The following is a 27,631-nucleotide window of genomic DNA, read 5'->3' on the forward strand; positions in this document are numbered from 1 at the left end:
CCAATGTTACATATGATGAATTAACAAAATAAACTTTTTGAAGATGTTTGATTCTGATACAACAAAAATAAGCCTGCAGTTGGTGTGCCACTTTCTTGCCAGAGTTTCAATATGAATGCTCTTACATTACACACACATTTTGACAATAACTTTTTTTGTCATTATTAGGACCCTTCACAAAGACAGGTATGCTGTTTATTAGATTTTACTTAACTACAATTTCAAATACTTAATGCTTATGTGTTTACAAATTATTCAACTGCACTTTATTTCCATTTTTGCTGAATTTTTGAAGCAAAGTACTTCAATGGTAAGACTTTCTAAAATTAATATCCATTGCACTGTCAGTATTTGATAAACATCACAGCGTTTTATAACATTGCACCAGGAATTGGGTTATTTTAAAAGCTCGAATCTTCTTGCACATTAGTGTCTAACTTTCAAACAATAAAGGCAATCAAGTAATTAAACTGTCAATCTATTTAATTAACCCACTATTTGAGACTAACAGAATGATTTTTTTTTATTGTGGAAAGGATCTGAGCAAGTAAATTATTTCTTCCTATGGATCATTCCCATGTTTATAGGTCATGCTCTCTACAGGAAGGTTCAATTTAGGGACAAACCAATTCCATCGACTGTCATCTGCATTGCAGGTATTATCACTTTGTAAATTACTGACTGCACTTCAGTTACCACAGTGGAATTGCACTTAAGGCGTTTTTGACTCATACAGCAATCTGCACTTCACTCATTGGAAGCAATAATCCATCAAAAGGGAATGAAGCACCATAATTACACTATAATATTCTGTAGTGAATATAAAATGCTGCTTTGCACTTTATAATTGTCATCCTGTTACATGGGTAGCTCTTAGTCAGATCTACTAATGCCACTGGAGTAATTTTTTTGGAAATCCACAATAAGATTTAGCACGAACTTCACAATTCATTGCTTCATTACATGCACTGGTTCTCCAACAGACTGGTTTCTGGATGACCTTTAATTTGTTTTGCTGTTGTGGCATTTTGATGCCAAATTCTGAAATGAATAATGAGTTTATTTGCAATATATAACTACAAACTGCATCATCTTTCTCTCCATTTATTTCCAGTTCAGCCAGTACCAGGAAAAATAAGATTTTGAAAAGCTGTGTCATTATTAACAGTAGTGCTTTTAAAGAGGAAGTCTACCTTTACCCATACAAAATAATATACTTCATAGTGTTAGATGAGGAGATTTGGAAGCAAACTTCTGTGATGTACATATGTTAGCTTGTACTAATTAGGTTATTGTTCAGTTTCTGTCCTATGTAATCCTTCAATTCATTGTTGAGACCTTTTTTTTAGTGTTGATTGGCTTCAAATCATTGTACTTAAAAACAGTCCATAGCAGCTGCATCCCCACGACCACTACCTCCACTATTCCACTCAGTTGAGTAGCACTGGGAAAACTCAATGCACCCAGTTTTCAGATTACTTATACTTCATTGGCACAAACTTCCTATTCCTCATGATGCGCTGCTCTTGAAAAGTGTATTACACCTTTTTATACTTTCAGTTCAGTGTGAATAAGAAAAAGAAGTCTTTTTGAGTCTAAAATAGTTTTATTAATCTCAGAATGGTGACAGCACAGAAAGCCCATTTGGCTTTGTCTGTCTCACCTCTCTGCAAGAATTATGCAGCGAGTCCTATCCCCCTGCCCTCCTTGTAACCCCCAAGTTATTTGCAGATCTCAGGTTCTTCAATGCATTTTTGAATGAACTTAAATCCTGCTGAGTTCATAAAATGAGATAAATTGAAATGCTTTAAAGGTCAGTAAGATATGGTATTTTAATACAGGTTTGGTTACCTAGGATTTCCTAGTTAGCTGTATGACTTTACATGTGGGCAATAATGTGTAAATAACGTTGTTAGTGTAAACAGCCAGGATGGAAATTAGGGCAACAGTTATAATTGAGGCATTGTTTGTATAAAATAAACTTACAAGAAGTCTCTATTTTGGACAGACATGCCTCAAGAATTGTATGGCTCTCTTCAGAAAGTGGCCTGTACCCAATGGGAAAATCTAGAATTGGATTATTTCTTGAATTTAAAAACTATAGGGTTATGCAAGTATGGTGCACCTCTTGTAACTTTGTACAATGGCATTTAAATCACAGGACTTTGTGGTAGCTTTTGCATGATGAATAGCATCATTTGAGCTTTTATTTAAACTCATGGATGCCCTGTTATTCTGTAATTCCTGTAATACAAGGTAGTAAAGCACTTCATAAATATTTCCATGGAAATTAGTTATTTCAAACTTTGATGTCATGGCCATTATATCCTTTTGGCTACTCTCCCGGTGTTTATGGTGGGTTCATCCTCTCCAGCCGTTCCACTGAAATTCTAGATGATATTGATAGGAAAATTTGAAGTAAGTAGAAGCCTGAATCACATTGGACTCACTTCCAGCATCACCTACCTGGTGGAAAACTTGGATGCTGCTTTACCATGAGAACTTGCTCCTTTCAAGATTAAGGTCCCTGTACTTGCCTTAATGCACAAGGGGAAAGATCCAGTACTTTCTGAAATACTCCCTTCACTCTTTGCTGGCATCAATTCTTTTCCCAAACCCCACTCTAATCCCAAGTTGGATCAACCAACCAACACTGGACCATATCTTCAACCACATTAGTTTACAGTTGTGTGTTAAATCTGAAGCAAAACAATCACTTCTGATTTCTGTACAAAATAATCAAAATTAATTTTGATGCTCACATACTTGAATATTGATTTTACTTGGGCTTTGACCTATTTCTTGAAGCCAATGATCACCACCTGGTGATCAGGACCCTGGTCAGGCCCCACTTGAAGTTCTGTGCTCAGTTCTGGTCACCTCACTGCAGGAAGAATGTGGAAACTATAGAAAGGGGGCAGAGGAGACTTACAAGGATGTTGCCTGGATTGAGGAACATGCCTTAGGAGAATAGGTTGAGTATACTCGGCCTTTTCTCCTTGGAGCTACGGAGGAGGAGAGGCGACCTGATAGAGTTGTATAAGATGATGAGAGGCATTGATCGTGTGGATAGTCAAAGGCTTTTTCCCCAAGACTGAAATGTCTAGCACGAGAGGGCACAGCTTTAAGGTACAGCTTGTAAGTCGGTACAGAGGAGATGTCAGGGGTATGTTTTTTTTACACAGAGATGAGTGCATAGAATGGGCTGTCGGCGACAGTGGTGGAGCCGGATACGATAGGGTCTTTTAAGAGACTCCTGGATAGGTACATGGAGCTTAGAAAAATAGAGGGCTATGGGTAACCTTAGGTAATTTCTAAGTACACGTTTGGTATGGCATTCTGGGTTGAAGGGCCTAGATTGTGCTGTAGGTTTTCTATGTTTCTACACCTTCAAGTGAAGGCAGAACGCCATATTAAGAATCTCAATTATTTTTGATACTTGACAACCGAAGACACAAAGAGGAATAACTTAGTCCCAAATGCGAAGCGTGAGCTTGCTCTTCCAGTGCTTCAACAAATGAGAACCAGCAATGCTCATGCTGTACTGAGGTTGCATTTTGCACTGTGATGCAAACAAATACCCATGCAGCAGCTCTCCCAATACTTGCCTTATATTTTCTGTTTTATTACATTGAAACTGTCTGCCGCAACAGATTGGGCCCATCAAGTGGGCGTGCAGATTCAAAGATGTCCTCCATCTGATAAAATGTCCATCATTGCACCATATGCAGCAATAAATTAAATCCAGCTGGTTTTGAAATTGGAATTTTATGCATCTGACGTCACTGAGAAATGAATATCTACAATTTGGATAATTCTCACTCAGAAAAAAAGTGGTATAATTGTTATAATATAGTTGACTTCATCCCCTGAAGGTGTCATCAAAACAGGACTGCAAGGTTATATTTTTTTCCCCTGGGATATTAGTCTAAACAGCCCAAAATCAGTATTACAATATTTTATGCATTTAAAATTCAAATTAACAATTTGTTTTTATTTTACCTTTGTTCTATTTGCACAAAATATTAAATCAGTTTGTGTTCTGAATTTTATGCTTGATGCTAACTACTACTATCATAATTACAGCACTAATTTGCTACAACGTTGGCCAACTCTAGTCTACAAATTTCAACTAGTAGAACTTAAAATTGGATCCTTTGCTATTTAAGTGACCTGGGTCGTTGGACTTAAGTTGAATAATTGAAATTGTGCCTTTAGTTTCCTTATTAAAGTTAGATGTAAAAGTCTTGTGCTCGTTGCTGTTATAGCAGGTTAGAAGAGCTTGCCTAATCCTCAGAAATAGTTCACACTGTGCACCAAGGCTAGCTGTTAAATGAGATGGTATTAGAAAGGAATCTATAAGCCGGATTAACGATATAGTTATAAATTATTTCATTGCTTTACCATTTACTATTTATGAGATCACATAGAATCAGTCGAAATCATGTAGTGGTTTGCAGTGTATTAGTAAACAAAGCTGAAGAAAAGAAAAGTGGTTTTGGAAAAACATGTTTTGATAACTAATATATCTGTGTATTTTTTTTTACTGACTTAACAAGTCATCTTTTTACCACCCATAGCAAACATCTTCCATAATGTTCCAACTTGTCCATTTCAGAGATTATTTATCATTCTTTGTTGATCTTTTGTGCAAGACATTTCTACACTAATTATTCCTCTTTATATAAAATTTGTCTGTCTTGGTCTGGGTTGTTTATGAATTATTAGATATATATTGGAAAGAAATGTAGTGATAACTGTGTACTGTGGCACAATCCATTTGTAAAAAATCTTAAAATTCCAAGGATAAGGTAATTTGAAAGTCATCCTGCAAAAAATTGAAGTAAGGCACAATTTTTTTTTAAAGTTATGGTATGGTAAGTGCAGTAAAGGTTGCATGCAATGTGTAAACTTAAAGACATATATTTACAGTTTTTGTTTCTGCTATCTACTTATATAATTATGTTGCAGGTAATACTGAAGATAAAAAGGCCATATCAAGCAAAGATGAGGAAGAGCGGCGGATTGCAGAAATGGGCCGCCCGGTTCTGGGAGAAAATATGAAGTTAGAAATCATAATTGAAGAATCTTATGAATTTAAGGTACTAAATGTCAGTTTTTAAAAAGATTATGGTCATTAAGTTGTTATGTTTAGAAGGCAGTACTAGGAAAACCAATGGAGCAAGGTGATTATGGTCATGCTTTCCAGTCAACTTTACATTCTTTGTAGTAATGATGGACACCTTTTGCATTCCAGACTATATTGAATTCCAACTCCTGACTAACTCTCAGTATTTCATGGTCCAGCTAATCCTGGTGATGATTGTGAAACATAGAGTTGCAATATAATGTTCAGGTTTATATTCCAAGTAGCAACAAAGACCATAATGTGAATTAGCAGTGGTTTGGTTGATGGCTTGTATGGGGAGGTGGGGGAGGAGGGATGAGTGTAGGTATGCAATTGGGTAGATCAATAGTTTTGATATATGATGGATAAAAGCCGATGACTAAACCGAGGATTTTGCAATTTTAGAGAGTTGGTTAAATTTCAAAGGTATGATAGTAGAAGGGAGTAAATTTAGATGAAGCAGTTTGCATGGAACTGGTTAGAGGTGGCTTGATCTGTTCTATAGAGAAGCAAGGCCACTTGAAATGAAGTTATTGAAGGTCACTGAAAGTATGGCAGTATTTTGAAAGAGATTTGAAAAGGATCAGGGCAGTAAGTTAAATGCCTTTGTTAATGAAGGGGAATTGCTGGTTGTGGAAAACAGAAGCTAATGGTGTAGAAAATAAAATACTGTTTTGGGTAGAAGATCTGCTTTCTGTTAGCAAGTCAAAGGTGTAATAAGTGAATCATTTTCTGGTCAGTGAAATGTAATGGGGTGGTCTGCCAGAGGAATTGGTCCTGGAATCAAATTTATTTCTATAAACAACAACTTGAATAAAAGCAATGAAGGTATTGCGTAATTTGGTGAAAGTACAATAGTTCAGAAAGCAAGTTGAAGAGAGGATATGGAGGTTACAGTGGAATAGACTGAGTCAATGTGGGAAAAATATGAAATTGCCATTCTAGGCAAGAAAAATTGGATTCCAGTTATTTGCTATCAATTAATTGGGGTAGCCAATTATTTGGGGACAACACTTAATGAACAAAAACTAATCGAGAAATTAGTCAGGCATCCCTTTGTTTATTTAGGACACTATTCCTAACAGTCTCTAACTTGCACCTGTGCTGTACACTTGTTCGACTCAACACAGTGCTTTGGGCAAACAGTTTTTCAAATGGCATCAGCTGCATATGTTTGTGTTCTAAAAACAGTGATTTTTGTCACAAACAACTGGTGATAAATAAGCAGTAAGATACGTTGCTCACCACAGTTTCAAGCTTGCAGATGTTAGAATTAGTTGGGAGTGAAAATGAAATGATTTTACTAATTCAAATTAGAAACTACAAAGAATTTGAAGGTATCAACAATCATCTTGAATGTTACAGTGAAAATGAAGATTTGGAGGATGCAATCATCGATAGCATTGTACAATGGCAATCCATTACCTGCATTAGGTGTCTGTGCTAATTTTGTTCATTTACTGTCAAAAGAACGCAACACAGGTGAATTCCGTAATTACAAGCTAATACACATTTTTATGGTACTAGAGCTAATTGGTTTTGTATTTCACTTAAATCCATAATTTGTTACTCAGTTTGTCTTTTTAATACCTTTTTAAAATATTTCCACACAACTTCAGCTAACTGGGTCAGCCACTTAAATAAACCAAAAGGTACTGGTCCCGATGTGTCCCAATTAACTGAAATCTGCTGTATTATCTAAATGGTGAGATTCTAGAACTGACCTATGAAAGGTTGACATCAGGGTCAGGTTTGTTATCATTGTTGTAAAATTTGTTGTTTTGTGACAAGCAGTACAGTGCAAGTCATGAAATACAACATGAATAGTGCAAACTGGAAGAATGAGGTTTTTCATGGGTGTGTAGACCATTAAGAAATCTGATAGAGGGAAAGAAGCTGTTCTGAAAATATTGAGTGTGTGTCTTCAGGCTCTTGTACTTTCTGATAGTAGTAATGAGAATGGGGCATGTCCTGGATGATCAAGGTTTTCAATGATAGATACTGCCTTGAGACGCCACATTTTGAAGAGGTCCTTGATGGTTGGGAGAGTTGACAGATCTGGCTGAGTCTACAGCCCTCTTTCAATCCTGTGCATTGGTGTCTCCTTACCAGATGGTGATGCAACCAATCAGAATGTTCCCAGAATACATATGTAGAAATTTGCTCGTCTTTTGTGACATAAAAAAACTTTAGAAACATCTAATAACATGCCATTTTAATGATTTCATTAATATGCTGGGCTCAGGATAGATCCTCTGAGATATTGAAGCCCAGCAGCTTGAAGCTGCTCATCTTTTCCACCACTGACTGCCTCAATGAGGACTGGTGTGTATTCTCCCAACTTCCCCCTTCCTGAAATCCACAGTCAATTCCTTGGTCCTGCTGATGTTGAATGCGAGGTTGTTGTTGTAACACCTCTCAACCATCTCACTCCTGTATGCTGCCCTGTTGCAATTTGTGATTCAGTCAGCATCTGTGGTGTCATCGGTAAATTGACTTGTGCCTAGCTGCATATTTATGAGTAAAGAGAGTAATCGGCCAAGCACACATCCTTAAGGTACATCATCTGCATTGAGTCAACAAGAAGATTTTATTGCTGATCTGCACTAACTGTGGACTCCCAATGAGGAAGTTAATGACCTGATTATGGAGGGATGTGCAGAGACCCACGTTTTGAAGTTTGTTGATTATTATTAATGGGATGATTGTGTTGAATGGTGAGCTGTAATCAGTTAACAACAGCCTGGCATATGTATTGTTGTTCAGGTGGTCCAAAGCCGAGCAGAGAACCTGTGAGACTGAATCCGCAGTAGACCTGTTGAGGCAGTAGGGAAATTGCAGTGGGCAAGAGTTCATTCTAGGCATGACTCTTCTTAAAGCACTTCATTTCAGTAGATGCAAGTGCTTCCAAGCAATAGTTGTTGAGACAGCTCACCCTGTTCTTCTTGGGCACCTGTAAGATGTCCTTTTGAAGCAGGTGGAAACCTCTGACTGCAGCAGTAAGAAGTTGAAGATATCCTTGAATATTCCAACCATTTGGTTAGACAGGTTTTCAGTACCCTGCCTGACACCTTGCAAGGGTTCACCTTAAAGGATGTTCTGATGTTGGGTTCTGAGACTGAAGATTCAAGATTGTGTACAGGAAATAATATTAAACAAGTATAAAGGAGAACAAAATAATTGTTACTCTGTATCCAAAAAAAGAAAGATAAAGAACAGAATAATAATAAAAAACATAATAAACATAATTCCTTAAGATAGCTTATATAGATAGTTTGAACACAGGATCACCACGTGTCCTAATGATTCACACAGGTGTGGTTTTATTCTCTCTTTCAAAGCATGCATAAAAAGTGTTGAATTCATCAGAGAATGAAGCATCACTGCCATCATGCTAACATGCTGTTAGGTCCTTTGTTATAGAAAGTAATAGCATGCATGCCCTGCCACAGCTGCCATCAATGTGATTATATCTCTGATTTCACATGGAATTGCCTTTTGATTTCACGATAGCCCTCTGTTGGTTGTATCTGGGATTCTTGTAGGGTTTTGGTAAGTTAGCCTTGAATGCCATGGATCCAGCCCCCAGCAGAATGTGAATCTCCCAGTTCATCCACAGCTTCTGGTTTGGGTATGTTCGGAATGCTCTTGAAGGCATACATGCATCCATACAGGTCTTGATGAAGTTAGTGACAGCTATGGCATATTCATTCAGGTCTGAAGAACAATCTGTGAATATGGTCCAGTGCACCAATTTAAAGCAGTGCTGTAAATGCTGTTCTGCCTCCCTTGATCATGCCTTTATAGTCCTTGCCAGTGATGCTGTGGTTCTCGGTCTCTGACTATGTACTGGGTGTATAGGTACAGCCAGATGATTGAACTTGCCGAAGTGTGGCGATAGGATGGCACAGTAAGCATTCTTAATGATCATGTAGCAGTGATTACATGTACTGGCTTATCTTGTTCCATAGGTGGCATATTGGTGGTAGCTTTACAGAAACTTTAAGCTGGCCTGAGTGAAGTTCTCTGCAATGATTGGGAAGGAATCAGAGTGTATAATCTCGTGACTGTTGATCACAGTGCTGAGCTCTTCTAGTGCCATCTTGATGTTTACCAGGGTGGAATGTATACTGCAACCAGAATGACAGTGGAGAACTCCCTTGGCAGATACAATGCTTGACACTTGAAGACAAGACCACCATGTCTGTGCACCACGCTAAGCTGATTTTGAAGCAATGCCACTGCCTCTGACTGTATGTGATGCCACATCCATGAAGTGGGAAGTGAAGCCTTTGGGCTGGAATGCTGAAGCTGGGGTTGAGCCATGTTCCTGTGAAGTAGAGTACACAGCAGTCCCTGATGTCTCTCTGCTACTCCAAACTTGCTCTAAGGTCTTCAATTTTATTTTCCAGAAGCTGTACATTTCACCAGGAGAATGTTGTGGGGGGCGGGGGAGTGGAGGGAGTGGCAGTCTGGGAGGAGATTAGAATCCTGCAGTTCAGTTTTATCAGAAGCCCTCACCAACAGCTGTTTCCTCAGACGATCATGAGGCTTCCTCAGTTTCCAACTGCTACATTCCCTCTTTGGGTGGTCTGCAGCCTGAGCAGCACTGATTTTAAAGATCAGTAGCTTTAAACGACTTGAAATAGCATTGCTTACTACAGTGTCTGTAGCTGCAGATTTCACCTGCAGTAGTTCTGAAAAAGATTATTTAATGATTCTCTTGGAAGCTGCACACAAAAAGTTGCCAGCACCATCTTGGGATGCAGGTACAGCAAAAAGCAATGTGATTTATTGCTAGAGGCATTAACATGTTGTATTTCCATTATAAAGGGGCTTCTTAGCCCACCAGCTTGCAAAGTAATCATATCAGTCTTTACTCAAACATTAACTGACTATCTGTGTACAATACAGGACAGTAGTGCATTGGAGCAGTCTGAGAAGAGAGAGTATTAGAATGGGCAGTATGCTTTAAACTTTGATCTTCTGTTCTTGTAGCATCTAGAAATTAAATGTATAGGTGTTGACAACATACAAAGTGCTGGAGGAACTCGGCAGGTCAGGCAGCATCTTTGGAGAAGAGTACAGTTGATTATTGGGCCGAGACCCTTCAACAGGACTGGAGAAAAAAGATGAGTCAGAGTTAGAAGGGAGGGGATGAAAAAACACAAGGTGATAGGTGAAAATGAGAGAGGGGAGGGGTGAAGTAAAGAGCTGGGAAGTTGATTGGTGGAAGTGATACAGGGCTGGAGAAGGGGGAAATCTGATCGTAGAGGATAGAAGGTCATGGAAGAAAGGGAAGGGGAAAGAGCCCCCTCCCCTCTTCTCCTTGCCTACTCATTGCCTCTCTCTGGTGCTTCTCCCCCTTCTTTCTTCCATGACCTTCTGTTCCCTCCTATCCTTGTGCTAAAATAACCAGTGATGTGCTTGATAATGGATAACATTTCACGGATATCTTTTGTTAATGGGGATCCACTGAAACTTCATTTTACTTTTTTAGCTGACTTGTATTTGTTTTCATGTATGTATACAACAGTCTTGGGGAAAATCATTCACTAAGCATCATTAATTTGACAGCTAGTGAAAGAGCACTTGTGTGACAAGCTGAACTCACAACCATTATGCTCTATTTCATTACTATTTGCTTCACAGCTATAACCTATTTATATGTAAAGGATTATGTAGAATGATGCATTACTCATAAAATATCTTAAATATAATTCATTTATTTTATAAAAACCCCATTGTTCTTTCTATAACTGCAACACTTGGCTTAATACATTTTAAATGTACTTATTGTAATAGATGCATCTATATCCAATCCATTTAAAAATTGATTTAATGCAGTAAGATGCAGCAAGTCAATAAAACTTAAGAGCCTATTTGTAAGCATGAAGTTTTAATCTTGTAAAGATCCTGTAGTAATGGCATATTGGTATGTACATGATGAATGAATTGAAGTGTTTGACAGGGTAACTTAATTATATTGTAGAGTATGTTACCACTTCAGTTTGCTCTTCCCAGTTCTATGTTGCTATTCCTTCAAATCTTGGATATAATCAAACCTGGTTAAATTTGTTATTTCTTTACATCTATCCGTCCCAGTATATTTGTTGCTTTTCACGATGGGCCATTCAGGTTGTCAATTTCAGTTACCTAAGCTTTTCCTTCTGTAACACATAAGCTTCTGCACACAGGATACTCCTGCAGGCTTATTTGTTCTTTGCTTCTAAATGCTATCCAAAACTTAGCAGGTTTTGTTGCCTCTTAAGACCGTAAAGGTAATTAGTCATCAGTGTAAGCTGTGTTGTTCACATCCCTGTGTTGCTTTTTCTGCCAGAATGCTCTTGATTTCCAAAATATTTCCAAATGTCTCCTGTGACCTCTTTCCCAACTGGAAAAGGAATTATAAAACTTTACACGTACACACTCAGTGGCTACTTTATTATACCACCTGCCTATTACTGCAATATCTCATCAGCCAATCATCTGGCATCAACTCAATGCATAAAAGCGTAGAGGCATGGTCGATAAGTTTGTTTTTCAAACCAAACATAAGAATGGGGAAGAAATGTGATCTAAATGACTTTGCCCATGGAATAATTGTTGGTACCAGGCATTGTGGTTTGAATATCTAAGAAACTGTTGATCTGGGATTTTCATGCACAGCACCCTCTAGAGTTTACAGAGAACAGTGAAAAACAAAAAAAAATCCAGTAAGCAGTGGTTTTATGGGTGAAAACATCTTGTTAATAAGAGGTCACAGAAGAATGGCCGGGCTAGTTCAAGCTGACAGGAAGGCGACAGTAACTCAAATAACCACATGTTACAACAGTGGTGTGTCAAAGAGCATCTTTGAATCCAGAACACATTGAACCTTACAGCAACAGAAGACGGCAAACAATCACTTAGTAGCCACTTCATTAGGTATGGGGGAGGGGTACGTAATAAAGTAGCCACTGAGTGTATAAACGTGCCTCTTTCTCTGTCATTCAATTTTTGTGATACTTATTTTCTTTCTCATGTCAACTTTTAAAGCCTTTGAAAGCCAATATTTGAGGAGCTCCATTGAATTCTCACAGTTCCTTGTTTGAGTCATTTTGCACTCCTTTTGATAATCTCCCATTAGTAAAGTGCAAAAAAAAAAGGATGAATGAACTCTGCTTGGCTCAGTTACTTGTACTCTTTACAGTACTAAGTAGTCATTTTAAATCTTATTCCTGCCAGCACTGAGGGAAAGCTAGTTATGCTGAGCTATCATCCTTCAGATAAAATATGCCAAATCTGTCTGCTCCGAGTGGATACAAATGATACTGTGGCACCCATTAAGAAAACAAATTGGTTCTCCTAGAGAAATACATATAACTTGCTCATTGTCAAAGAAAAATTGGCTATTGAATCATTAATCGTGATAAATGCAAATTGATCAACAACAATAGCCATTCTTCAAAAGGAATCCATTATTTTAAAGCACTAAAGAATAATTGAGAGCAAGAAGGCAAACATTGTGATTCCAAAACAATAACCTGGATGGTGGGGTCCTTCATGATCTCGTCGCTATCAATATCCTTTATCAACATGGGGGTCTCTTCTTTACCAATATCATTTATTAAGGTAACTTCTATATAGGATGTAATATCTGTCCTTTGATCAAGTCAAGTCACTTGTATTGTCATTTTGACCATAACTGCTGGTACAGTACATAGTAAAAATGAGACAATGCTTTTCAGGGCCATGGTGTTACGTGACACAGTACAAAAACTAGACTGAACTATGTAAAAAGTAAAACAACACAGAGAAAGCCACACTAGACTACAGACCTACACAGGACTACATAAAGTGCACAAAAACAGTGCAGGCATTACAATAAATAATAAACAGGACAATAGGGCAAGGTGTCAGTTCAGGCTTCGGGCATTGAGGAGTCTGATAACTTGGGGAAAGAAACTGTTACATAGTCTGGCCGTGAGAGCCCGAATGCTTAGGAGCCTTTTCCCAGATGGCAGGAGGGAGAAGAGATTGTATGAGGGGTGCATGGGGTCCTTCATAATGCTGTTTCCTTTGAGGATGCAGCGTGTAGTGTAAATGTCCGTGATGGTGGGGAGAGAGACCCCAATGATCTTCTCAACTGACCTCACTATCCGCTGCAGGGTCTTGCGATCCGAGATGGTGCAATTTCTGAACCAGACAGTGATGCAGCTGCTCAGGATGCTCTCAATACAACCCCTGTAGAATGTGATGAGGATGGGGGGGGGTGGGAGATGGACTTTCCTCAGCCCTCGCAGAAAGTAGAGACACTGCTGGGCTTCCTTTGCTAAGGAGCTGGTGTTTAAGGACCAGGTGAGATTCTCCTTCAGGTGAATACCAAGAAATCTGGTCCTCTTTACGATCTCTACTGAGGAGCCGTCGATGTTCAATGGGGAGTGGTCATTCTGTGCCCTCCTGAAGTCAACAACCATCTCTTTTGTTCACATTAAGAGACAGGTTGTTGGCTCTGCACCAGTCTGTTAGCCGCTGAATCTCCTCTCTGTAAGCTGACTCATTGCTCTTGCTGGTGAGACCCACCACGGTCGTGTTATCAGCGAACTTGATGATAGGGTTCGAGCTGTGTGTTGTAGCACAGTTGTGGGTCAGCAGAGTGAACAGCAGTTGACTGAGCACACAGCCCTGGGGAGTCCCGGGCTCAGTGTGATGGTGTTGGAGATGCTGCTCCTGATCTGAATGATCTTGCATTCATCCACTGCCTCAGAGGTGTTTTCCATACAAAAACTGATTTAATTTACTGTTACTAATATAGTATATTTGCTGAATGTAATGTGTCAATTTCTGTACCATGGAGACCAAACACAATAGGTGAACAGTGTATAATTTTTGTCCACAGGTTAACACCATATTTCTGGTTGTCTTATTATTTAATTCCCCTCTTAACACTGCTACTCCAAAGAAGTTCAATACAATCCCAAAAACAGCATCTGAAACTCTGAAGAATATTGCAAACCTCCAGTTTCTTAAGTTGCTCATTTCTGATATTGTTCACTTTCTGAATTAATTTGTAAGTTTTAGTCTTATGCGTGTTTTTTTTCAGGCTATTTCATACAATTTACTTCTCCCATTTGTATTCACCTCCAGAATGATTGATTGTTTTTAATATTTCACCTTAAAGTTTTTCCATTTTTGTCAAATGACCACCCCCCTTGATTTCTACATGGTCACCACATTTTTCTTGTTTCTTCTTCTTCAATGCTTAAACCTGTTCCTTTTTGCCTTTTACCATTTGTAATGCGAAGACATCAACCTGAAATGTTAACTTCCACAAATGCTACCTGAGCTGAGTATTTTCAGTATTTACCCTCATTTGAAATGTTCCTTCTTTTTCTTTTGTTGTACAGAATACAGTGGACAAACTGATCAAAAAGACTAACTTAGCCTTGGTTGTGGGAACGAACAGTTGGAGGGATCAGTTTATTGAAGCTATCACTGTGAGCGCTGGTAAGTTTTTTAAAAGAAAGTTGAGTATGTCTTGGGAGTTTTTATCTGTGACACCGAATAAACCATTGAGGGAAAGGGTGCACCTTAATCTTCACACACCTCAAAGCTCCACCCTTCTTGGATCTGTTGCATAGTAAGTGGTTAGGCCTGACCCAATCCTTTTACTGTCTGTAACCATTTGTTAGTATCATGGGGAAAATCATATTTCCTGGTTTCCCACCAGCAAGTTTACCCATTCTCTCTGAAATAAAAAAAATAATTCCAGAGGTAATACAAATGGGGGGGAAGCAGATTGTATAAAATAGCCAAAAAATAAACTGGAGACTATAAATTCTACCCTCCCATTCCCTTCTACAGGATACTGCAAGCAATATAACAAACCCAGTGATTTAGTTTGTGTCTTGAACTGGTGGCTTTTAACCAAATACTTTCTAGGCTCACAGCTAGATGGTGTATCTGTGGAAAACAGCTGGAGCTGGCTCGCTGCACTGAGTATTCAATTCTGTGCTCTTTGCCCACTGCAGCATGAAAGTCAGGAACCTGAAGGTCAGAGGCATGTGCTTCTGTCTTATGTCCGAGGCTAGGAACCAGGTCCTCAGCTTCAAGTCAGCCATGGGTGATCTTTGGCTTATTTTTAAATTATTTCAATGTTTAGTTCACAGGTTTCATATTTTTAATACATCATCTAATTTTTTACAATTTTATATACATCACCTTTCTAAATATTTTTAGTTCATAAGACATTTGAAAAAACATCGGACATTTGACAACAGTGATAGTCAGAAGACGATCTGAGAGTGTGTAGACAGCTGCAGTAGCCTCGTGCTGCTCAGCCTGTTGTGCCTCCATTGAGGGGCAGCCATAGTGTTGACAGGACATCTGGAGAATTAGGCAGCAAAGATTTATTGTGGTTGCTGGACATATATAGGTGGTGACTTGCAAAGTATCAGTAGAGATGAGTGCAATCTGCTCCACTGCATTCCTTTCCTCACCACTGCCCATCCCCAGAGTGAAAATGTGTTCAGTATTGGAATAGTAAGGGTAGAAGAAGTTTATCTTGCCTTTCTCTCAAATGTGACATGAAGTACAGAAATGTTCACAGAAGGAAGAACACAATTTTAAGTGTATATAACTTTGTGGTAACAATTATTTCTCTCTCAAATATATCATTCCTGTTGGTGTAGGTTATATAAGATCAACTTTGCTGTTAAACAACAACATGGCAGTAATTTTAATTTTTCTGAATGACCTATTTGCAATTAAAATAATTTCTGTTTTTTTTCTGATATGACTTATTGATAAAGAAAATGGGCAAATAGTAATATCTATATGGAGTTTTACCTTCCTATCATGAGATGCTAGAAAACTTGTAACACAGAAGGGCCATTCAGACCAGGTCTATAAATTGCCAAAAAGAAATAATCAAATACACACTCAGGTACTGATTGAAGTTGATCATTTTGCCTGTACCATCAAGCAAAACAACAACTCTGTGGGGAAATATCTTCCCCTATCTACTATATTTCCCTGGTTTTTGCAAAGATAGTATATTTTTAAACTTAGAATGTTCCTGTCATGCATTCAAGGTCAAAGTCCTAGTGGTTTCTTATAATGTATTTAAATTCCTGTTTTAATGCAGATTAGACAGTATATGGTCTTTCAGATTGTCTGTCCTTTTGATTGCCTTGATTGGCTTATGTTGACCTTCCATGTTTTGATAGCTCTTAGGGGAAATTAGAAGGATTTACATTTAATCCTATAAACTGCTGATTAATTTAAAATTATCTGTACAGTTTATTGCTCCCATCTGCTGAAAGAAATTTGTTTGGCTTCCAGTGTTGGAACATTCCCCAGAAGCCCTTTTAAACTTGGTACCCCTTTAAGAGAATTTCATTAACTATCCAGTCAGGACATGTGACGTTTTTAAAAATAAAGTTAATAGCCTTTGTAGATAACATGAATTTGAATATGAATAATGTATGAAAGCAGTTTGATACTACTTTTTCCTATCCAATTGTTTCAGTATAGTATTTTCAATATGATCATTGAAAAACCCTTTTTTGTAATGCATGCTTTTAAATCCTGTCTTACCTCTTCTTTTGATTCTAACCTATTCTAGCTCTACAGCCCTTTGAGAACTGTACAAGTACCTTCCACATTTACAATTCTTATTACTGTAGCAACTTTGCTTTGAAATATGCCTTCAATTCTGACAGATAGGGTGAATGAATGAATGAACTCTGGGCATGGATAGTCACTTGGGACTTGGCGATTATATTCATTACAGAAACATGGGAGGGATGCGATTGGCAGCATTAGGCAGAGATGGAGAAAAGACATATATCACAACAATAGACAGATGAAATTATTGAGGGATCATCCAGATGAAAAATAATTGATTGATCACCTTTTTGGCGATGTTTTATAGGCCCCCAAATAGTTAATGGGAATTTGGAACAAATATGCAGGGAAGATTGTGGAGAGTTACAAGAATAATAGGTTTGTCATAAGAGGGGATTTTGGCTGAGACTGGGGCTTTGTACTTTCAAGTGTTTGAGACGAGTGGAACTTGTGATTGGCAGCATGGTAGCATAGTGGTTAGCAAAACACTATTAGAGTCCAGCTTCTGCTATTGTCTGTGACGAGTTTGTTTGCTCTTCCTCTGCCCATGTGGGCTTCCTCTGGGTGCTCTGGTTTCCTCCCACAGTTCAAAGATGTACACGTTAATAAGTTAATTGGTCACATGAATGTAATTAGGTGGCATGGGCTTGTTGGGCTGAAAGAGCCTGTTAATCGTGCTGTATCTCTAAATAAATGAATAACTAAATAAATAGTTTCTTGGGCAAAACCATGCTGACTTTGGCCTACTTTATTATGCGCCTCCAAGGCCTCATTCTTAACAATGGACTCCCAACATTTTTCCAACTGCTGAAGACAGGCTAACTGGCCAATAATTTCCTTTTCCTGTCTCCCTCCCTTATTAAAGAGTAGAGTATCTCTTTCTCTCTAGTAATACACTCACTTATTTCCCCTGGTATTCTTGAATTTCTAGCATACTGCTGGTGTCTTTCATAGTAAAGACTGACAAAAAAATACTTAAGTTCATCTGCCATTTCTTTGTCCCCCCATTACTAACTTTTCAGTGTCTTTTTTCCAATGGTCCAATATCCACTGTCTCTTTAATGCTTAGATATCTAAAAATACTCTTGGTGTGCTTTGATATTATTGGCTAGCTTACCTTCATATTTCATCTTTTCTCTCCTTATTGATTTTTTATTTGACTTCTATTAGTGTTAACAAGCTTCCCAATCCCCTAACTTCCCAAAACTTTTTGCTATATATTAAGCCTTCTTTTATGCTGTCTTTAACTTCCCTTGTCAGCCATGGTTGCCTCAGCTTCTCTTTAAAATACTTCATCCTTGGAATGTATCTATCTTCTGCCTTCCAAATTCCCCTCAGAAACTCCAGCCACTGCTGTACTGTCATCATCCATTCCTCTCTCATGCTTCTGTAACTCCCTTTACTCCACTGTAATACTGATATATCTGACTTTATCTTCCACCCTCAAACTGCAGGATTAATTCTATCATATTTTTCAAGAAGAACTGTGAAAATATAGACAAGTGGACTGATGTGCAAGTTAAATTACTGAAATGTATTTTGAGGGATATGATACATTTGCATTTGAAAATCCCAGATTGATCAGGGATAATCAGTATGGCTGTGTACCTGAGAATTCACATGTTAAGAACTTGATTGAGAATTTTTTTTATGAAGGACCGCGAAGGTCAATGAGGGCAGTGTAGTAGATGTGGTCTACATAGACTTCAATAAATCCGTTGTAAGATTCCATGCGAGTGGTTACTCTGGAAGGTGGGCGAACTTGCTATTTGGATACACAATTAGTTTGATGATAGGAAGCACAAAGTGATGGAAGAAGTTTTTTTCTGCACTAGAGGCTCATGACTGGTGGTGTGCTTCAGGTCAGTGTTAGGCTCGTTGTTTATCATCTACATCAACAATTTAGATAAGAATGTACAAGGCATGGATAGTAAGTTTACAGATGATGCTAAAATAGGTGGTGTCATGGACAGTGAATATTGTTATCAAGAATTACAGTGGGATCTTGATCAGCTGTGTAAGTGGGCCAGGGAGTGACAAATGAGGCTTAGTTCAAATAAGTACGAAAGGTTACATTTTGGAAAGTCAAATCAAAGTAGGGTTTTCACAATGAACAGTAGAGCCATGGAGTTTTAGGTGGATGAGGATTGTGAAGAAGGCTTTTGGCACACTAGCCTTCATTCATCAGGGCATTGAGTCTGACATTGGTGAACACATTATTTGGAGTAATGTGTTCAGTTTTGATTGTCCTGCCAAAAGAAATTTTAAACTGGAAAAAGTATAGAAAAGATTTACCAGGATGTTGAGGGACTGAATTTTAGTAAAAGGTTGGACAAACTACGACTTACTGGAGTGTAGAAGACTGAGAGGTGACCATGTAGAAGTGTATACAATCATGAGGGGCATGGATAGACAGGGTGAATGCACTCAGTTCTTGTCCCAGGGTGGGGAATTGAGAACTAGAGTGTGCAGCTTCAAGGTGAGAAGGGAGATATTTAATAGGAATCTGAAGAGCAACTTTTTCACTCATAGGGAGGTCAGGATATGGAATAAGCTCCCAACAGTAGTAGTTAAGGGAGATACATTAACAACTTTTAATAGACAGTCAGACAGGTACCGTTTAGAAGACTATCGGCCAAATGTGGGCATATGGAAGTAACTTGGATGTTGGCATGGATGAAGTGGGCCAAAGGGCCCGTCCTTGCTGTAGGGCTGTAACACCAAAGAGATCATTTTCAAATATGGCTGTGGAACCAGCTCAGAGGGGTTTAATGGATAGATTGAGCTGGGAAGAAGGGGATAAGAGACCTAGTAAGTTTTGTAATAGAGATGACAGTGGGGAGGGAAAGGAGTTATGTGGGCACAGGGCATTAGAAAAGAAACAATCTTAAGAGGCTGACTGGAAAATGTTGGAAAGGAGGAAGAGTGAGAGAATCTGGGTGGATCAGAAAGAAAGGAACAAGGGAGTAAAGGTTATCTGAAATTGAAAATGTTCAGACCATTGGGTTGTAGTTGAAACACAATATGCTTCTAGTTCTTTGTGTTGGGCCTCACCCCAGCAGTGGAGACCGACAAGACAGTATGAAAATGGTAAGGGGATTTGAAATGGCATACAACTAGGAGAACAAGCTGCCAATTGCAGATGTGATGCAATAGATAATGTTGGAGGAGGTACATATGAACATCCACCACACTTGGAAGGACTGTTTAGGTTGCTGAATAACTGTAAGGGTGAGGATGTTGTACTACTCACAGTTACAAGGGAAGGAGTAGGTGGGGAGTGAGTGAACCAGGGTGTCATTAAAAGAGACAAGGAATATCTGACTGGTGATGGGATTGGGTAGAAAATGAAGAATCATATTCTGAATATAGAGCTGCTGGGATGAAAGGCAAGGACCAAAGAAATGCTACCTCTGTTCTGTCCATGGAGAGGTATTTGAGAGCAGAAGTGCAAAAAACAGAGGAGGTGTAGGTGTGGAACCTATCAACTACAATAGAGAGAAAGCCACATTTCTAGAAAAAAAGGAATAGCAGATGTCCTAGAATGGAAAGCTTTGCCTCAAACAAATGTATCAGAGACTGAAATGGAGAGAGATCTTCAAGCGATTGAGTGGATGGAAGTGTAGTCTAGGTAGCTGTGGAAATTGGGTTTATTATAGTAGATATTAATGATTAGTTTGTCTCTTGAGATGGGGATACATTCAGAAAGCGAAGAGAGGTGTTATAAATGGTCCAAGCAAATTTGATAGTTTAAAAGTTAGTGATGCAGTTGATCATTTCCACTTGGGTATAGGAAATGATTGTAGTTGACGAATTAGAGAAAGGGTTGAGAAGTGGTACCAGAGTGTGTTTGAAACAAGAAATATTCCATCTAGCTGACCAAAAAATGGGCATAGCTGGGGCATGTGAAAAGTCAAAAGAGAAATTCATGGTGGGAACAAATTCTGATGGGCCAGATAGATGTGTTATATATGGTAAGTGGTTAGATCTGTTTTCTATAAGGACACAGAGTACCTTAAGTCTTTCTAGAGTTTCAAGGAGTAACTAGGCTTTGGGATCAGATTGTTTTGCAATGTTAACAAAACATTCAGAATTTGCATTCCTGAATTAAGGAGACCTTTGCGAGATCATCTACAATGAATCAAAATGTTTTATTGACTACTGCAAAAACAATGTCAATTGCTGTTTAGTTGTAGAATTAAGCAAGTTTGCTTCCATTGAATATTTCAGAACCTGGGACATGACGTTTATTTCAGTTCTTGGATTATTTTACCCAGGATCCCTTTTTCCTTTCCTATCTCTTCCTATCCCAAACTTATCACATCTTCACCATCCCTTTTGATCCTCCACTTTTAATTTTTAACAAGCAGATCTCAGTTTCATTTCCCTTATTGCTTTCTAAATAAATTCCAAGCCCAGTGTGATGCTCAACTCTTCTGCTGCTGCCTTTCCTGCCATAGCAACACATAAGATGATGGAGGAACTCACCAGATGAGGCAGTAATATATGGAAAAGAATAAACAGTCGATGATTTGTGCTGAGACCGTTCATCATTACTCAGAAGGAACGTTGAAAAAGCCAGAATAAGAAGCTGAAGAGAAGAATTATAGACTGTGTTGAAGCCAGGTGGGTGGGAGTGGGGGAATGAAGTAAAAAGCTGGGAGGTGTTAACTGGAAAAGGTAAAGGAATGAAGAAGGAATTTGAGGAGAGTGTACGTGGTAGAAAGAGAAGTAGGAGAGACCTCAAAGGGAGGTGATAGGCAGATAAGAAGAGAAAGAGGTATGAGGTGGGCCAGACTGGAGAATGGAAAAAGATGGAAAGGGGATGGGGAAAAATTACCAGAAACTAGAGAATTCGATGTTTATGCCTTCAAGTTAGAGACTACACAGACTGAGGATTAGGATTTGCTCCTCCAACCTAAGAGTGGCTTCATTATGACAGTGGAGGGGCCATGGATCGAAATCTTGGAATTGGAGTGGCGATTGGAATTAAAATAGATGGCCACTGGGAAATCCTGCTAGTTGTGGATGGAGCAAAGGTGCTTGACAAAGCAGTCCCTCACTTTACATCAGGTCTCACTGAGATAGAGGAGGCCGTATCGGGAGCACCGGATACCCAACAAACTTGCAAGTGATGTGTTGCCTCATCTGGAAGTTTGCTTTGGGGCTCTGATTGGATGTGAGGGAGGAGTTGAATGGGCCAATGTAGCACAACATCTGGAAGGGAACATTTTCTGTGTGAAGCCACAATCTACTCAGTTAATTGCTCCAGATTCCAGCATTTGCAGTCTCTTGTGTCATTACAAACCATTCTCATTTCAATCAACTACTGTAATTTTTTGAGATACAGCACAGAACAGGCCCTTCTGGCCCAACAAGCCGCACCACCCAGCAACCCACCTATTTAACCCTGACCTAATCACATTACAATTTACATTGACCAATTAACCTACTAACCATTACGTGTTTGGACCATGGGAGGAAACTGGAGCAAAACCATGTGATCCTAGAGAACATACTGACGGTGCTGGAATTGAACTCTAAACTCCGATGCTAACATGAGTATAATGTTAACCACTATGCTACCATGGTACCCTGTTGTTAATGGAAATGAAAAAGTGGATTAGTACTTTCCCATTTGTCCGTGATATACCCCATCACCTTTTTCCTCTTTCCTTCTTGCCCTTAACTTGGAAGAACTCATGCTGTCCAAATGAACCAGCAATTCACTTGTACTTCCAATTTAGTGTACTGCATTCACTGCTCAGAATATTTCCTCTACAAAGGAAAAACCAAAGAACTTAAGTGATTTCTTTAGTGTTCTTCAGTCAGCCAGAACAATCTTGAGCTTTGTCTGTCACTTCAGATCTCTGCAGCACTCTCACTCCCACCTCTTTTTGATCTACTTTGTTCCAGTGGTGTCTGTTCTTGACACAGGCAAAAGCAACTTGGCCTTGTCAAGACATTGTAGTCCTCAGGAACCAATGTTAAATTTCTGGCAGCTTCCCACTTTTTCCCAGGGTGTGGTTGGAATCCAGATGAAAGATCTTGTCCCAAAATCTCAACTATTTCCCTCCACGGATGTTGCCTGGCCTGGCAAATTTCTTCAGCATCTTTTTTTTTCTTCCAGGTTCTTGAACTTTTATGTTCAAAGTAAAATTTATTATCAGAGTATACACATGTCAACAGATACAACCCTGAGATTCTTTTTCTGCTGCGTACTTATCTGTAGAACAGGATTTGAAAGCTATGAACATTAGGAACTATAAACTAAATAAATTGCAAATGCAAATAATAAATAGCAATAAGTAAAGAGCATGAAATATCAAGATAAGAGTCCTTAAATTAGTGTAGTTATCCCCTTTTGTTCAGGAGCCTGATGGTTGAGGGGTAGTAACTGTTCTTGAAGCTGGTGGTGTAAGTCCTGAGGCTCCTGTATCTTCCAGCTGCAGTAGTGAGAAAGAGCATAGCCTGGTTGGTGAGTTTCTTTGGTATTTGATGCTGCTAGTCTACAGTGACGTTTCATGGTTGGGAGGGTACAGGGCCTAATCCGCTACCCTTTGTAAGACCTCCTGCCCAAAGGCATTGTTGTTTCCATATCACGCCGTAATGCGTTTCTATAGAATGCATATCTATAGAAGTTTGTCAAGGTTTTTGATGTCATGCTTAATCTTCACAAACCCCTGAGGAAGTAGAGGGGATGTTGTGCTTCCTTTGCAATTATATTTATATGATGGGTCCAGAATAGGTCCTCTGAGGTAGTGACGCCCAGGAATTTAAAGTTACTGATCCTTTCCACTGCTGATCCTCCAATGATTACTGGTTCATAGACCTCTGGTTTCCCTGTCCTGATGTCTACTATCAGTTCCTTAGTCTTATTGACATTGAGTGAAAGGTTGTTGTTATTACAGCACTCAGCCAAATTTTCAGTCTCCCTCTGATATGTTGCTTCATCACCACCTTTGATAGAGCCCACAGCAATGGTGTCATCAGCAAACTTGTATATTGTGTTGGAGCTGTACCACATAGTCAATAGGTGTAAAGCGAGTAGAGCAGGGGTGCTCCTGTGCTGTTGGAGAATGAGAAGATGTTTTTGCCAATCCGAACTGACTGGGATCTACAAGTGAGGAAATCCAGGATCCAATTGCGCAAAGAGATATTGAGGCCCAGGAATGCATTCCTGGTGTTAAATTCAACTACCAAGTGATTTCATTTTAACTTTAAAGTAATGCCCATTTGTCTTTCCACCCAAGCTGAAATATTGGTGCACCATCTAACCGCCTTGTTACTCATTTGGACTGTCATTAATTGTCTGCACTCTAACTATAGGAGTCTGCTTGCATAAACTGCCATCAAATTGTTTTAAACCACAAAAGTACTATAATAAATTAGCACATTTTTCAAAGATGAATATATAATTATTAAAGTATGTTGCCCTCTGCTAATAACTTAAAAGATAATTCTCCAGCTAACCATCTTGGCAAACCTAAATGGCTTGACCATAGCAGTGTTTTCAATTACATGCACAAACTCTGCTTTTCACCTCCCATTTACTTCAGTTATTTGTTGTTCATGATGCTTACTTCTAACTTACAAAAATTGCTACAGCTAATTAAAGGCTTCTCTGATGCAAAAGCTAATTCTTTCTATTGTAACTGGAGGCTCTGTGTGAATAAAGCAGCTTGATTTAGGCAAAAGACATCCTTTGTCCCTTTGCACACTGCAATTTAACTTTCTTTCAACAGGGATGATGCAACTGTTTTTCTGGTTCTTTGTAGGCAACTTTTTCAGACTAGATAATTTTTCCTTTTGCATTGAATTTCCTAATTCCACTTGACAGATTCAGACAAAGAGTTCTGCCAAGTCAGTTCAGTATATTGTAGATGGAGTGCTAGATTTTCTATCCATACACCGAGTAGGCAGTAATTGGAGAGAGCCTCTGTAAACAATAGCCATTGCCACAAAGTCTGGAAAAAATGTTTCATACAGGAGAATAAAATCATTAGTGTGATTTCAGGACTGATAATTCTGTCTCCAAGCTTAATTATTAATTAAAGTTACTAAGTTTAAAGACTATTATTTCACAGTGACCTCACTCAAGTAATGAAAAGTGTGCATGGAGTGGGGATGCAGTTTGAGGTGGAGACGCAAGGTTGCAGAGGAAACCTGAGAAGTTCTTACCCGCAATGTCGACTGTACATTTCCTTTCATAGGTGCTCCCTGACCTGCTGAGTTCCTCCAGTTCCTTATGTATATTGCTCAGGATTTCCAGCATCTTGTGTTTCAAGATGTCAACAGATTGAGTTGTATAATGCTGTTTCTGCTTAGCAGTAAAGCAACTGAAAATCGATTTTTGTTTTGGTGTGAAATGTACAAAGATAATTTCTGGAAATACATTCAGCAACTTGGTGTCAGATAATCTTGCCCCCCTTTTTTTGCATTTCCTTTCCTGACCTAGACAATGTCCTTTGGCTGATCTCATGCTGAATAATTTTGAGTTCTAAACTAACCCAAAATGAACCATGACTCAGGTTTTTCAGTAATGGGCAAGCTGTGTTGCTGTGTCTTTGATCTTGAGCATCAAGTTAATTTATCTTGAAGCAAAACCTACTGTTATGGGAATTTCGCAATAATTCACACCGTCAACTTTGCCTACTAAACCACACCTGCAACCAAGATGGTATCAAATATTTGCTGCAGAAGGCAATGGAGGAAGAGATAAAGATTAAGGGGGGATTAGAGGGATAATAATAATTTCTACCTATTTATGTAACACACACTCGACAATTTTTCTTGATGTTGCTCCAGAAATGTATTTCGCCCATCAACTTGTGCAATTTGGCATTGGTATATGGATGTCTGCTCCTGAAATCTCTTGGCTCTCTTACTCTGTTAGGGGAATTATTTTAAAAAAAACAATTTATTTTTGTTTGCTCTACTTAATCCTAGTCACCATTCACTATAATAGCTAGGATTTCCACAGCCATTTTAATTCCACTTCCCATTCACACTGACATGTCTGCCCACAGCCTTCTCTTCTGCCAGATTGAGGCAAGACACAGTTTAGAAGAATAGCACCTCAGATTCCACCAGACTGCATGAACATTGATTTTTTTTTAATTTCTGTTAACCATTCTCTTCTGCTTTCCTTACCCCACTGGCTCCGTCCTTTCTCTTTCCACACCTTCTTGGGTCCCTTATTACCCCACATATTCCTCCATCTGGTTTTGCTTCTCACCTCCTTCCCTTTATATCATAGTCCACTGTCCTGTCCTATCAGATTCCAGCTTGTTTGCCTTATCACTTCCTCCTAGCATCTTTTAGCATCTTGCATTATTCCCATTCTTTTCCTCCCCCCCCCAACTTGGATTCATCTATCACTTACCAGCTATTACCCCACCACTCTGCCCCCCTACCCCACATTATTATACTGGCTGTCTCTCTCTTTCCAGTCTCATTGAGGGGTCTATATCTGAAACATCAACTACCCATTTCTATCTACATATGCTGTCTAACCTGCTGAGTTAGTTCAGCATTTCTATTGTTGTACATTTCCAATATCCACACTTTCTTGTGTCTTCCTTCCTCCAGTTATCAGCATTCTCATAGAAGACAACATCTGTGAAGGAACTCATTGTCATTTAACTGTATACATGTATAAAATGTATATAACCATATAATGTTTATAGAAATGAGGAAATGTTTTTTCAAACCAGGGTGTAAAGCACAATAGTACACATAACACACAATAACTTTAGGAAGGTATGGATAAAATCTACAGATGACTCACACATATATAACAAACTAAAGCACATTATTTTTAAATTTTGTAAGCTAGTGAACAGGTTAACAGTTCGAATATGATGCAGCTCGGAGTTCAGAAGTCTAAAAGCCTGAGGGAAGAAACTCTTTCTCTCTCGTCCTGATCGTTACTGTTTTATGCGTCGTAGTCTCCTGCATGATGGTAGAAAGTCAAAGAGGATGCTAGATGGATGGGTAGGATCCTTAGTAGTACTAAAAACACTACATATGCAGTGCTCCTGATAAATGTCCCTGATGGATCAATGGTAGGGAGACCCCAATGATCCTCTCAGCTGTTTTCACCGTACTTCGTAGGGATTTGCAGTTCATTGCTCAACTACTCCCTCTGCAATTGGACACTGGACTTCTTAACACCAAGTCCACAGTCAGTCGGTGGGGCAGCAACGTCTCTCGTCCCATCATGCTGAGCACTGGCACTCCCAAAGCTGTGTGCTCTGCCCGCTGCTGTTCACACTGCTGACACATAACTGTTGCAGGATCCAGCTCAAATCGTGTCATCAAGTTTGGAGATGACACAACAGTGGCTTACCTTATTAAGAACAATGATGAGAGGGAGTATAGAGAGTATACTCTTGTAACTTCTGTTTAATCAGAAACATAAAATCAAATATATAGATCCAAGAATTGTTGCTACAATTTGTAACAGTACAGCTATTATATGAACATAGGCAGAGGTACAGTATCATTTTGTTGTCAGATTGAAAATTTATACACAAGATAAAAAGAATATTGGTTGCAATATCTTTTGAAAGATTTTAGTAATGTTACAATTAAAGAGTTTGTGGTTCCTTTGCATTTCTAAATCATAAATCTTGTAAGTGCTAAGTCACTATGGAATACTTTGGAGTTTTACTGTGTAATTTTTCAGTTTAGCACTCTTACTAATGTTAACGGACATTAACATTAATGTTAACGGACATTTTTTTTTCCATCACAGTCCTTTTCTGAGGAATTCAATTGATTCATTATACTAGGTTAAACATGAAACTCTAGTAAGCTACCAGAGTATGTTATTCTGTATGCTGTATCATTGTGTGGAAAGAACAGCATAATGGAGAAATTTGTTTGATG

At 38.8% G+C, this 27,631-nt stretch overlaps 1 protein-coding gene across 7 annotated transcripts in view; it reads left to right on the forward strand.

Annotated features, from left to right (window-relative positions):
• The window catches only part of LOC132401089 (sodium/calcium exchanger 1-like), a 221,675-nt gene that overhangs the window by 159,053 nt on the left and 34,991 nt on the right, over nucleotides 1–27,631 (forward strand). For 5 of the 7 annotated variants that reach the window (XM_059982910.1, XM_059982907.1, XM_059982911.1 and 2 more), the window contains 5 exons: nucleotides 169–186; nucleotides 296–310; nucleotides 588–656; nucleotides 4,972–5,102; nucleotides 14,518–14,617. In XM_059982910.1, coding sequence (XP_059838893.1) covers nucleotides 169–186; nucleotides 296–310; nucleotides 588–656; nucleotides 4,972–5,102; nucleotides 14,518–14,617 — 333 coding nt within the window. The remainder of the gene's footprint in view (nucleotides 1–168; nucleotides 187–295; nucleotides 311–587; nucleotides 657–4,971; nucleotides 5,103–14,517; nucleotides 14,618–27,631) is intronic. The other 2 variants (XM_059982912.1, XM_059982914.1) reach the window with 2 other exon arrangements.

The sequence above is a fragment of the Hypanus sabinus genome, chromosome 10 (assembly GCF_030144855.1).
Source record: "Hypanus sabinus isolate sHypSab1 chromosome 10, sHypSab1.hap1, whole genome shotgun sequence".
Classification (NCBI taxonomy): Eukaryota; Metazoa; Chordata; class Chondrichthyes; order Myliobatiformes; family Dasyatidae; genus Hypanus; species Hypanus sabinus.